The 15,031-nt window shown below is 38.2% G+C and overlaps 1 protein-coding gene across 1 annotated transcript in view; it reads right to left on the reverse strand.

The window, feature by feature from the left end:
- LOC150083256 (lachesin-like) overlaps positions 1–15,031 on the reverse strand; it is a 467,532-nt gene that overhangs the window by 115,306 nt on the left and 337,195 nt on the right. Inside the window, exon 2 of the mRNA XM_090378452.1 lies at positions 5,590–5,696. Within this exon, the coding sequence (XP_090234578.1) occupies positions 5,590–5,696 (107 nt within the window). The remainder of the gene's footprint in view (positions 1–5,589; positions 5,697–15,031) is intronic.

Raw genomic sequence — 15,031 nt, forward strand, 5'->3', positions numbered from 1 at the left:
TTATTGCAGAATGAATTCTTGAGAAGATTGGTTATGGAAATGAGATAGCGCTCCATCTTGCTGGAATATGAATTTGTCTTTCGCCTAATTTAACAAAACGATGCTTGACAACAATTTAAGAATAATAATGAAATGGGGTTTAGTCCTCGCTTTGAAACAAATATGAGAGCAGTCCTTTTCAGTTACTGAGAAACTTAAATCAGTAAAAACAAAAGGAGATTTTAAATAATTAAAATTTCAAGACATTTGTTTCAAATTCAGTCAACAAACTGGACTCGAACGTAATAATAACAAAATTACATTACTTAAGAGAAGACTAAGGTATACATCGCTAACCAATTCGTAGCATGTCATTGCATATTCTGCAATACAAAACGAAGGTTTAAATATTCATCAGGAGGCACTTAAATACTGGAGGATTTCTGTGTTCAATTCCTTGAGGGCTTTCCGCAGATAAACCTTATCTGGTGAAAATCTCAGAGGCTCTGCATTTGTATGGATCGCAGTGTTTTGATGTTGAGAGGGAATGAACCTATCCGTAGGATGCAGCCTTGGTCGAATTGAGGAAAGCCATAGTGATGATCTGGTCTTCGTTCAGAGAATCTTCTTCAAGGCGCTGTATACGAATTTGAGTGCATTAGTTTTATTCAGCTGCAAACACTGATTTTATGGAAGCGGAAAATGCAGAGCCTCAAAATGTCAACTCCATACAGGATGGTATAAAAATAATTATTATATTTCTGTTGAGGATGTGTTGTACGAATTCATAAAAAAATCAGGGGAGTCATATTTGTTTTGATTTCAGAAAAGTATGCACTGCAGGGAATCCATTTGCTGTGTATAGCGAAGAAAATAACATCATTCATTTAAGAGTAATGCAAGAATAAAAATACGTTAAAAATGATTGAAAGGAGAATGATCATAAACAAAAAAATTAATGTATTTAAGGCATTAATTTAAAGCTATTTAGGGCATTAATTTTAAGATATTTAAAACATTAATTATTTTAGCTATTTATATTGACATATATTAACTATTCACAATGAAATAATTACTGCTTTTTATTTTAAAATTTTTGTATGACAACAGTACTTCACAGTCATCAGTCTTGGGAAGGCTATGAACTGTCCTAATAAATTCATCGATGTTCGCAGAAGCATCTGACTTCAGTTTATTGACAAGGGAAGCTGATCGATCAGAAAATGGATCCGATACGCTTCCCTTAACACTACATATTCTGCAATGTTAAGGGAAGCCCTTAACCCAGTTCGACCAAGAACATTTTGCTTTATTTTTATTAAGTATATTGTTATGCATTGATTCAAATGTTATCTCGTGCATTTGAAACCACTAGCCCTAACTACTATTCACTCATTATACATATTTACAAATAAGCCGAGTTGATACTCGACTTAATCTTGATACTTAATATTCATTGAAATGTGCTTCTCGAAAACTGTTCAACGACTAAATGTATCTCTTTGAAATCGTGCACCCTTGGAATTGATTGAGTCGTGCTGGATCTTAAAGAGTTTACTGTATATGGGAAGAATAATATTCTGATATACGACAGTTATCTGCCAGTGATAATTCGTATAATCACCGTTGCCACAAAATAATTTGAGACATTAAATATTATATTTTAATATTAATTCATCTATACACTATTTTTTAAACTCCATTCCTCCTTCAGAACAGAGACCAGTTAAGCTACATATTTGGGACATTTGATTTGCTCCCCACCCGACGTTCCATTTTAACCCACAGGTGTTCAGTTAAGGTTGAAATCGGAACTCTGCGCCTACCTTTCCAGTTTCTGTACATTCATGTCATGAACCATTTTCGAACAGCCGGGAATACATGAATAGAGGCCTATTAGTCTGATGGTCTTCATGGGTACTAGGTATTCTTTAAGAGCTGGTATAGGTGTCAGACCCCGTTGGCGCTTTAAACTCTTGATTAATGTTTTGAAGGGATATCTGACGGGATTGTCCTACTACCTTTCCGAGTACCCTCTAGCCGTTTAGATTGAGCTTCTGTGGCCTCATTTGTGCGTTGCCAGACGGTGGAGGTACCGTCATGCTTCCATCCATTTCATGATGGCATACCGACTGTTGACTTCGGATGGTGTAGGTTGTCAAAAAATTCCTGGGTCGACAACCCAGCAATGTGACATCAGGAACACCACCTCATGAGGTCAATCAGCTCGATTTTACGTGCTATGATGAGAACTAACTTGTGTGTTCCACCCGCCTTCATTATATACCGGTCTGAGTCACTTAATTATTCGGAAGGGTATACTGGACTACGAAAACAGGAGTGTCCGGATATTGTTTTTGAAGGATAGTGTCAGTGGCAGCATATAAAGAAATGACGGAACAGCTGTTTAGGGAGTGGACAGAAGTCACATTCGGAAACCCTTTGAATGAAAAGCAGAAAAATTGTGAGGAAAACATCCGCGAGATGCAGAAAATGATTGAAAAACTGATGGATCCCACTGGCACTAACCAAACTGGAGCTAGAAACATATTACGTGAAATTAATATCAGCAGGGAAAACTTAAAGGAAGCTATTAACTCGCTCCCCAGTAAAGCAACGATCGGGCCGGACCAGTTCCCGCTATTCATGATAAAAATATGTAGCGCTTACATAATCGAACCGCTCCACCACCTCTTCCAGCGAATACTAAGTGAGGGGGTTATCCCGGAAAAATGGAAGAGATATTACGTAAAACCAGTTCCAAAAATAAGCAATCCTAAAACCAGTAAAGATTTCAGGCCCATCGCAATCGGATGCTCTCTGCAAAAAATATTTGAAAAAGCAATCCTGAGCACCATCAATCAGCACTGCTTTGGGGACAGGCCAGAATACTTACATTCTGTGCTTCCTCGAAGGTCGACTATTACTAATTTAATGGAGACTCTACTCCGAATACAGTTAGCTTTAAATAATAAACAACAGTTGGACATCGTTTTTCTGGATGTTGCAGCAGCCTTCGACAACGTCTCAATCCCAGCTATAACAGTAATCCTCAAGGAGTATTTCCTCATTTCAGGAAGCACTTTAAGCATTCTCACTAACACCCTTCAAGCAAGACAAATTATCGCAATAAATGGGAAACAAACAGCAACCTTCGACAACGTCTCAATCCCAGCTATAACAGTAATCCTCAAGGAGTATTTCCTCATTTCAGGAAGCACTTTAAGCATTCTCACTAACACCCTTCAAGCAAGACAAATTATCGCAATAAATGGGAAACAAACAGCAACTTACTGTATTTCTAGGGGAGTACCTCAAGGGGGCGTATTGTCCGCCACCTTCTTCGCAATAGCACTAGCCCCATTTTTAGCTCAAAACTGGGAACAATTTATTACATATGCTGACGATTTGAAATTTTTTGTAACATCTAAAGAACAAGAAACTACACCCCATCTATCAGAGGAAGCAAACAAGGCAATCAAGAAGCTAGAAGAATATCTGCACTACATTGGCCTGAAACTTAATGAAAAGAAAACTGCCCAAATGACCTTCACCAACAAAAAGAAGAAAAATGAAATTACGATTTTTGTGAACAATACCAGAATCCAAAATTCCCCCGCACATGTTGACCTTGGCCTTAAGTGGGATGAAGGATTAAACTTCATACCTCACTTCGAACACATTAGGAAAAAGACATACGCAGCACTGTGGAGCACTAGACAAGAACTCACCGGTCTCCGAAGCCCTCATCTTATAATTCAATACATCCTTAAATGCGTTACACCGATTCCGTTGTACGCATCGACTATCTGGTCATCAGCCCCTGAGAGCAACATCAAGGCCTTCTTAGGAGTAGAATACTGGCTCCTGAGATGGCTAAACAAGATTGCCGGGAAACCGTTTACCATCTCAAGAGCGGTCTTGTCTGCCAATCTAGACATCACACCCTGGAAGTATATCATCACAACCAGAAACATCTTAACTCTGGCAAAGCTACTAACGGAGAGAATAGATTCGCCGAAAGTGGGAAACGTGATCACTCGCCCCCGGATGATACGACCGAGAATAAAGAGGGAAGAACCAAGTCTCAAGTGCCAACTGACTCAATTGGACTCTCTGGGGAGATTTTTCCCAACAAATACTGTTAATTATTTTAATAATTTAAATATAGATCCAGAGAAACTATGTACAGACAAAATGTATAGGACAGAAATCTTTGGTAATGTGTATCGGCAAGTATAAATATAATAAGAAGACTAATTTAATAATTTATATAATAATATTTAGCATTTAACAACCATTTGCAATTAATTAAACCAACTTAACAATTAATTTATTAACCACATACTCTGTGTTTTTTCATCTCTAAATTTTGTAAATAAGTTCATGTAAACATGCTTGTAAATACTATAACGTAACCACACCCTCTAGCCACGTGCTGTCTATGGGTGTCTCGAAAGAGAAATAAACAGATAATAATAATAATAATAATAATAATAATAATAGCCAATCACATTGTACTGTGGCACTAAAAGCAGCTACAGAACGGGTAATTGTGGGAAAACTAGCGAAGCACAGGGAAACCTCAAAAAGGAGAGCATATCCTGCTGGCTACCTGTGAAGTGTAAGTGCCAGCGGGCACATTTTTACAGGGCGTGGGTAGCTCAGTGAACAGAGCATACTTTGGATAACGTTGGTGCAGCACCAAAGGATTAAATTTATTAAATGTATAAAGTTCTATTGATATAATGCATTCTTTAAATGCTTTATTCTCTAGCAATATTGTGAAATACAGCTATAAAACAAAATTTAAGCGACTAATGTTTAATACTTATCGGGTAATTTTAGCACTGTACAAGTTGTAAAGCGATTTTCTACTTCCACAGTAATTTAGAGGCATTCAAATTATTGCTATTTTATTATTATTATTTTTTGAAACTCCACGGATAGGCGCAACTCCTCTAATAACGAGAGGAGAATACATCCCGGCACTATTCTAAAAATTTGGCGAGGTAGTGATTAACAAAAACTCTAATTGCTCCACAGGAACAATTCTCATCTCGCTATTGTTCCTAGGAACAAAAGAGCGATGCCATTCCTCTGAAAAACAAAACCAAAATTTCTAATTTTCGTTCTTGTTAAAAGAATTCTTAAGAGTAATGGACTGGCACGTGATTGGATTATGTTCGTTACTTAAATAGCACATTTGGAAGAACATTAACTATGCCAGATGATGTCGTAACGTGATGACAGTGTTTTTTTTTGTTTTGTGTAAAATATTCTGGAAAAAATCAAAACTAAATATCCTGACATTTTCAGCTTTTTTTTTGTTTTTACATAGCAATAAGAAATTATTAGAAAATTACTAAAGACAATTATCTCCCAAGTAATTAGTAAAGTTTTCTACTTGTAAATCTGTTTAACTTGCTTGTGATTTGAGAAGAATGAAGGTAACCATTGTCTGTTTGGAAAGTTCGAGGTTCGATTCGAGTTGTTGGACGTTTAAATCGTTGCTGAATTTGCAGTCTCGGGCAGAGATTAGCGGTTTTCATCCCACAAACAGTCTGTAGAAAATACACATGGAATAATTATATTTTATGCATTGCCTACCTTGAATGCTCCTAAGTTGTCAACTGTACACTGCAAAATGGCTTCTCTGCCAACAGAAGCAGTAACGTTGGGAATCGTCTCTGCAAAATCCGGTTCGAGGGAATTCACTGCAATGAAAAGAAAACAGGTGAGGCTCCCTTACAGCACGTAACTTTTTTTTTGTAAATACCGTAGTATCTATTCTAGGAATGTGATATCAACTAATATTTGAGAGATTTATGCCATGCTATATGCAGGCTAACAATCTAACAGAGCAAAGGGTTATGGGTATTCTCAGCTTATTTTTTGTTCGCTTCATTCTATCTTATCTTTTAGGATTTAGTATTACAATCGCTGAATGGTGCAAGGAAGTGGATTCTGTTACTCCTCAAGATTTTGTATTTATGTCCCCTGATTCTTCTCTCAGTGAAAATATACCTCTTTCGTTTATTTTAATGATTCTCTTTAGGACCTTACATGCCTCTATCAGGTCCCCCTAAAATGTCTATTTGCCAAGCTTTGCAGTCCTCACCTTCTAAACCATTCTTTATATGGATATCGTTAAGCACTCTTCACTAATCTGACTGCCCAAGTGTGTGTTCCCTAGACTTGAACATAATGTTTTAAATGCGGTCTCATATCCTCTTATATAAACGGGAAAACGACCTCTAAAATTAGAACTAATATAAACCACTAACTGGATACCACACAGATTGACACAATATGACCGACTCAGTCAAAAATATATAATGAAGCATGTAAATTATTGAAAGAAATGCTAAACGAGAGATTCAGGACACCAAATGAAAAGATATGATTCTATTAATCTTTAATGTATTTAGGAAAAGTGGACTTCATCAACAGTGAGTCTGGACTTTCGATTAATTAAGATGAGGACAGATGAATCAATGGTAGACAGGAAGGAAGGGTTAACTTTAAAACGATATGCGAAAGTGTCAATCAGAAGTTCCTTAAAGGTTCCAGATTTAGGCGGGTAGGATCAGGATTGTTGTGCTGGGTTGAGTTATTAGATTTGCGATGACGAAATCCTGACCATCCAGGTAAGCTGGAAGGGCGTACATGCTAATGGTTTTACTATTCCACTTACTTAGAGAGGGATACAGGTATAGAGTTATTAAAAGCAAGATGGTTTATTAAAAATATAATTTGTGTTAATTTTCCAAATTGGATAACGCGCTTATGAATGTACATAGTCTCCTACATTTGTGTTTTGAGTTTGATTCAAACTACCTTTAAATTGATGGTGAGGAGGCCTCACATAGTCGAATCGTTAGCACAGGAGCATACTAGTACACGCGTTTGACTTGATTGCGGTGCTAGTCTATGAAACTGCTAAATATGGCAACGCTCTTTTGTTCTCTATTTTATGAACTCCTCTAACTACATGTAGCCGTCCCTGAGTAAAAACAAAATAATAATGATGATAAAAATTTTATAAGGTTTTTTTTGTTTCTATTCACCATTTTGAAAGAAGAAGGTAGCCACTTAGCCCTCGTGGATAGCACAGTTGGTATAATCACAATTCTCTCCACATCAGATGGAAAAGACCTGAATCTCATCAATGACGCGAGAAATCTTTATGGGACTTTTTCCACAATGTAGCTGAGTTAGTCCATCTCAAGGAAGGATAGCATGGTTTTTCCTACTGGAAACTCCGGTAATTCGTCCATCAAACAGCAAATCGACCAGAGAACACGTGCAATTTACAGGCATTATGTACGGTACATAATCAGGTAATTATATACGGTACAAATGGCTTATCATAATGCTGATGTCATCTTTACTTTTTCTCGGATGACACACATTGAGGGGACATAAATTTTAAACGAAAAAAGGATGGCTACATGATAAATGTGCGAAAATTTGCTTTCAGCCAGAGAGTGATGGCTGGAACTAACTTCCATCTGGTGTTGTGGAAGCGGATAGTTTGAATACGTTTAAGGAAGAACTAGATAAATTATTAGCTGTGGATGGACAGATGTTGTGCGCAGTTTTCTTTGTGGTTGATGCTATATAAGCGTGCTTCCTTGCACCGTTCGCCCCTAATACTAACTAGCAATAAATCAATTAATTACGACTTCGCAACAAAAAAACTACATATTTCTGTTCATTTTTAAAAGAGAATCAGACTAATAAAATATCTAGATATTCTAATGAACGTTTCAGAAAATTAAATTTGTTTACAGTATTGGGATTCACCAAAGATAGTATTTCTAAACAAATTAATCTTTTAATTGCATTCGAATAAACCTGTTCATTGGATTTTCTTAACCATAATAGAATCAGATGCCTTTATCTGTGTCAGCTTCGTTATTAAATTACACCACATGACCTTTCTTGACAAGAGTTACAGGCGATACGTAAGACTCCGCGTTGTTGCTAGGTTTTTCCTGACATTCGCTTCAGTAAATTGAGAAGTGTCGAATAGTAGCAGAATTCCTCAATAACGATGTCGGCAAATTGGAATTAATTTTGCCACCTCAGTCTTTCATTTTTTTTCTAGAAATAACAGAATTAAGCGAAAATTCCGATTAACGAGATTACTGGACTATTCCACCATAAGCATTAACTATTCATCTGGAACAATGTGTTGAAGAACATTATAACTGAGGGAGAAACAAATATTTTTGGGTTTCAACAACCGAAAAATGGCTGGCATTATTTTTTGGGACTTCTACTTCGCTATGTTGTGGTGTAGATGAAGTTATTTAGTTAAATAACAAAGATTAACTGACAGATATAAATATTTAAATATCATTATTGATATGTATTAGTAATATAAAACTGTTTACTAGAAATTGACATAATTCATTTTCTTTCTGTTTCCTTAAAGCAATTTTTGTTTTTCAATTTGGTGCGGCGCACAACTTCCCTACTTTCAGTGAAATTTCATTAATGACTGTGCTGAGCACATCATATTTTAGTTTTCTTTTTTTTGAAAACGTAACTCTCGAATGGATTGCTACCTACAGTTTTTACACCACTGTCATAACCTACCTGAGCCATTTATATCATTTGATAATGAATATAACTAAGAATTTTCTCCAAACTTGCAAGTACTTAAGAATTGTTGGTTTATTTATTTCTACATTGATGCTAAATTCATTTGACTCAATGAACTTCAAACGTAGTCCGAAAGGATTATTTTTAGCATTAGCATTAGTAAAGGCACATGACGCAAGAAAGCAAGCTTATATAGCATCAGCCAAAGAAAAAAACAAAACAAAAAAATCCTAATTTCACCCATCCACTCGTTCCAAATGTTTGTCTAGTTCTATTTAAGCTATCAACTTCTACAACGACAGATGGAAGTTTGTTCCAACAGTCACCACCCGCTGGCTAAAGGCAAACTTCCGCAGATCTATCCTACAACTGTCTTTCCTCAATTTGAATTCATGTCCTCTTAGGCGATTATTCTGAGCAAGAGGAAGAATTTCATCAGCATTGAGCATGCTCAAACTATTCAAGGCTTTATACACCTCAATCAGATCACCTCGCCAGTGCCTAGTCTCCAGACACTGTAATTTGCAAAATTTAAGCCTTTCTTCGTAAGCGCAACCCTTTGTTCCATTCACTAATCTTGTTGCCCTTCTTTGTACTCGTTCCAGCAGCTCTACATCCTTCTTGAAATCAGGCCTCCAGATCTGTATACAGTACTCAAGGTGTGGCTTGACCATTTCTTTATACAAGGGGATAATCACCTCCTTATCCCTGCTAGAAAAATTTCTGTATATCATTGGCAAGACACCATGAGCTACTCTTGCAGCCCGTCTGCACTGCTCAGAAAACTTCATATCTGCCTGCACAATTACCTCCAGGTCATTTTCATTCTCTGCCACTGTCAGTGTAATACCACACAGTTGATACGTTACTCTGGTGTTACTGCTTCCCAAATGCAGTACGTTACATTTGTCAATGTTAAACTTCAGTTGCCACCTCTCAGCCCATCTGCTCAACTTTTCTAGATCCTGTTGCAGCAGTGTACTGTCATTAACAACACTGCCGACCATCGTATCGTCTGCAAACTTGGACATTAAGCCTGATATAACATCATAAAAATCATTAATAAATACAGAAAACAACAATTGATCCAACACTGATCCCTGGGAGACTCCACTAATAACATTAGTCACGAAGAGCAGTGTCTATTGATTACCACTCACTGTCTTCTCCCACTCAACCATCCCTTTATCCATAGCAGCAATTTGCCTCCAATGCCACACTGCTCCAATTTGTGCAGCAGTCTTCCATGTGCAACAGCATCAAAAGCATTTCTAAGATTCAAATATATGATATCAAAATTATTCTTTGCATCCAGTTTCATTGTGACCACATCATAGTATCCAATCAACTTGGTCAGACAAGACTTCCTCTTAACAAAGCCATGCTGTGTCCGAGCTATAACTGAAGTCTTGTCTAGATGATCCTGCAGTGCTATTTTTAACCAGTGCCTTCATTAATTTCCCTGGAACAGAAGTTAAACTCACAAGTCTATAATTACTTGTGTCAGCCTTTGATCCTCCTTTGTGAATTGGGGTCACATTTGCACATCTCCAGTCCATGGGTACCTCCCCTGAGTTCAAGGAAGCTCTCATAGTTATGGCTAAGAGTTTGCTTACTTCCTTTGCTGCCTCCTCATCCTTTAATATAATTGGATATATCCCATCCACCCCAGGTGCCTTTCTTATGTTTATCTTCAAGAATTTCTCTCCTACTTTGCTCTCAGTTATTATAAAATCATCTAGCTTACTGCCAGAGTTTAATTCACCGCTGGCATTCCCCTTCCTGAATAACTCCTCATGTGCGAGTTTAGACGCAAAATACTCATTTAGTTTGATCATCAACAGTTGAACCATCGATATCAAGTGAACCAATCGATTCATCCTCTTCCTTCTCGAGTTTGCATAGGTCAAGAACTCTTCGCTGTTTTGCTTTGCATCCTTTGCCAAAGATTTCTCGTAATCTGCCTTTGCCTGCCTAACCTCCTTTGTGACTTGGTTACAGACCAGCTTATACACCGATGAGCCAAAACATTATGACCAGCGAGTTGTTATGCAAATCGAAGCAACTGCAGGTGAACTACGGCGCGTGCGCGGGTCGGGACACGGTATAAAAAACATCTGATACCGAATTCCGTTAATCAGTGTTACTCTTTTTCTTCAGATGGGAAAGGCAGCGGACTTAAGCGAGTTTGACAAAGGCCAAATTGTAATGGCCAATGGGTCAGAACATATCCAGCACGGCACGGCTGGTGAGATGCTCACGGTCAGCGGTGGATAGTACCTACCGAAAGTGGCCCGAGGAGGGGGAACCAAAGAACAACCGGCGAGGTGTTGGACGACCACGGCTCATCGATGCTCAAGGTGAGCGAAGAATCTCCCGGATGGTACGTGGCAACAGAAGGGCGACTGTGGCGCAACTAGCCGTTAATTAGCATGCTGGTAACGGGATTAATGTGTCACAACACACAGTACATCGAAGCCTGCTGAAAATGGGGATACGTAACCGCAGGCCGCTCCGAGTGCCACGGTTCACCGGCGACAGTGCCTACAATGAGCAAGCGAGCATCGAAACTGGACCTTGAGTGTTTGGAAGAAGGCTGTCTGGCACGACGAATCACGTTTCCTGTTGCACGATGTGAACGGCCGGGTACGTTTGTGTCGTTTACCTGGGGAAGTGATGAGGCCTGGATGTATCGTGGGACGAAAATCTGGCTATTTCACAGAGCTCTGTACTCATCACAGTGTATAAAGGTGGAATTCTCACCGTTCGATTGATTTTATGCTGCATTAACAGCAATAGAAAATGCCCAATTTGTGCAATAAAAGTTAGGCTGCAAAGTGTCAGATTGATGATGGAAAACATATCCTTGGGAACTCACTAGCAATTCATATACATCATCAAGACAAACATAATCTGTTGTAGTAATAACATAGAAGCGTCTAAAATAATTTAGTATGCAATCTTCTGACGAGATTGCATACTAAATTAAAAAAAAAAAATCTGATGGAATATTCCTCATCTCATGACAGATTGCGTCCTTAAAATCTGCAAGAGTTGCGAGGAAAATCTCTGTAAACTTGGTGTTTCAGATAACCCAAAACCAGAAGACTATTGGAATTATATCGGGCAATCTTATCGGTCAAGGATGTGAAAAATGGAAACTGATAATTCGACGTTTCCATGAAGGTTTCTCGTAGGAACCGTTAGGTATTGTTGTCAATAAGAAGCACAGTTACTATCCAGCATGAAACATGTGCTTCCTTGTAAATCACGTTCATTAATCTCTGGGAAAATTTTGGTCTGCAGTAGGCCAAGATATCATGACATATATTTCTTTGATACGCTCTGTGGTCTTCATTTATTGTAAAGAAGTTTAATTAAAAGTCTTATCTTTAAGAAGAATTTTAAAACGAGCTCGACTGGACTTGGTTACTTCAATAATGACTCCTCGTGTCCAGTGAAAATATATAGCAAAAACAAAACAAAGTCTACAGCTATGTCACTTTATTTTATGAACAATTTTCTTGTAGCAAGAATAATTCTGAAAGGGAAAGTGAATGTAGGAGGTGAAATGCAACAACTGAATGTAGGAGGAGAAAACTTACGGCGTGCAGTTTCAGTATTTTACGCTACATGTGCGTCGTGTAATGTTCTCTCAGTTTGCACCGTCGATTTGCACCTTAAATCAAGTGTCCTCGTAGCCTGTGACAAATGGGTGTCAGTAATTTTCCCAGTTGTGGACACCTAAGACATTTGAGCCCGCTACTTTGCGCGCGCGCACCTAAAACTAAAAGTGTTGGTCTTGAAAATAGCTGTGACATGTTAATGCATGACGACGCTAATATATGTCTTCTGTTGCTGGGCTTTCATGAGGTAAGGTTTCAGTCTCCTTTTGGTAATTATTAGTGAGGTAGTTAATGTTAATTATAATTTTGTCATAGTCTAGATGCGATCCTACTCGACACCTCTTGAAAAAACAGTGGGAGATTCAACAGAACGAGATTTATTCGACTCTTTCTCAGTTTCAATCTTGTTTATCTCTGGTTTGTTTTATGGCCGTGTGTGGTATTATACAGTGGCCATTTATACGTTACGATGGTTGCCTTAAATTTCAGTATCATGCGCGAACGTAGTGTCATTGTTCGTAACTCTGTTACCATTTATCATCCGTGCTTCGCACGAATAGCGTAAAAATCTTTACAACATGCCTGGAGTTTGCCAATGTTTCCAGTTGCCATTAAACAGAGTGAGGAATATTTCAAAGTAATGCAAATAAATGTGGATGATGAGATCTACGAGCTGCACTGCCTCTTTCCGGTGGAAGTTATTGGCAGCGACTCATAAAATATTCCTAGGAGAGGATTATAACAAAATTCAAAACGGGGAACAACTTCATTTTTATATTACTCAATTCATTTTCGAAAAGTGAATGATCGTAAACTGATTTTGACATTTGAGTTTTCTTTCAATAATATTCGCTGCACTGGTGTCATAGTTCTGTTATGTATATCTCAATTTTAACTCGGCTATTGAATGGTATTCATTATGCAAACCTAGCATTTATTCATGAATCTTTCGAATTCATTTAAACCACTGTTTTTGGTTAAGTCCTTTTAGAACTTCATGATTATACACGTGAGGTAGAGAAACAGGCGATTTCAAAAAGTCAGTATTACATGTCGTTTACTTAAACGATATCCAGGAGGTGACTACCTTGTCCGCGTATGTATTCTTATAATCTGCCACGCATGTTTCCCATGACGCAGCGTAACATATCCAAAAGAATTCTGACAATTTCATCGCGAATTCTTTCTTTAAGCTCTTCAATATTGAGTGGGCGATGAGAATACACCTTGAGTTTTAAGTGCCCCCCATAAAAAAGTCACATTCTGACAAGTCAGTGGATCTTGAAATGCCACCATTCCTGGGGATGGTTATGAAAGAGAAGTCGCACGGTGTCCACTGATACCCTGACCGTATGAGACTGGCCATCTTGTTGAAACCATCTGGACTCATCAACTTGAGAACATAGTAGTTAATTCATCAGTCAAAAAAAGTTGAGATCATGTTAGCATAGTGACCTGACGTTACAATTGTTCCCCCTTCCATTATCATCTCCAAAAAAATTATGGGCCGATAACGCTGCGGGACGAAATGGCACACCACACTGTTAACCCAGTGATTGTGCAATGGTTCCTGGTGGAACTGGCGAGGGTTTTCTTCTGACCAGTAACGAAAGTATCACTTATTGGCAAATCCCGTTTCCCTGACAACAGAGTCACCGACAACCTTTTAAGAAGAAAGCATGCTTTGTATCATTCCATTGTTCTTTGGCTACTAAATGGCAGGATGTGGACAACAATGTCAGGTGACGCAATCCACCCCACCATACCGGTATGCAGAAAACCAGTTTTTAAAATCGCCGCTTCCCTGGCCCATCCCGTATTGAGAAAGCTGTTAAATTTCTGTCACAAAGCCCACTTGCAATCTATCGCAAGAATGAAATAACTTGTTAATATTTTATAGGATATTTTCTACAGGAAATACATTGTTTTTAAGAAATATTGGGCGGCTTATTTCCCCTTTCCCGAATTTCTCCCAGCAAAGCCTCTGTGGGTTTCGATACATCTTATTACAGTTTCTTTCTTATTCGTTTCACGTTTTCGCAAACTTGACGCCATTCTTTCCTTTGTTAAGATTCCGAACTGGTTCTTTATCGTGAAATTTTGATGTAATAGCAAAAACTGCTGATTTGTTGGATGGATTTCTGTCAGAATACTGACGTCCACACTGTCCTGTCAGAAAAGTAAGGTCACGCACGCACTCATGAACTGCATTTAGCAGCATATAAATCCACCTTTAGCTTCTGTAACTGTCTGAACGACGCGAGGCATGTTTCAAAGAAATGTCTCTATAAACTTCAATTAAAATTAGCGCTTTTATCAGAAAATCCGACAATCGGCACCCTTTGATTTGTTGCGGCGTTATTTAGCTCATAACAGCTTATCCTAGATGTTCTTGGAGTTAAAGTACAGGCTAATTGTGGAATAGCCGTAATTTTTGGACGCTAAACGTCTTTCTTCACTTATTGCCCTGCCTGTTGGAGGTGTCCATCTCTGAAACCGTTGCCGTTCCAGAAATGGACTCGAACTCCAAGATGTTCTACAAGGCATTGAGACGTATAGTTTCTCATTCGGTTGAAATTTCCCAGTGTTGTGGATATCTGGAATATTTTGGTGGACTAGTGCAACTGTCGACAATGAGATTTCATCCTAAAATTGTCACTTACGATAATGCGATATTGAGTAGAAAACTTGGTCTCTCATTTTGTCTTAGTGCCTTTTTCTTGTAGACTTGTTCTTTAATTCTGTTTGTTCATGGGCCACTACCCCAATTTTTATATATTGCCTCCGAATAACGTGTTAATGCAAAGTATTAT

The sequence above is a fragment of the Mastigoproctus giganteus genome, chromosome 7 (genome assembly GCF_048544385.1).
Source record: "Mastigoproctus giganteus isolate SK-2022 chromosome 7, ASM4854438v1, whole genome shotgun sequence".
Taxonomy (NCBI): domain Eukaryota; kingdom Metazoa; phylum Arthropoda; class Arachnida; order Uropygi; family Thelyphonidae; genus Mastigoproctus; species Mastigoproctus giganteus.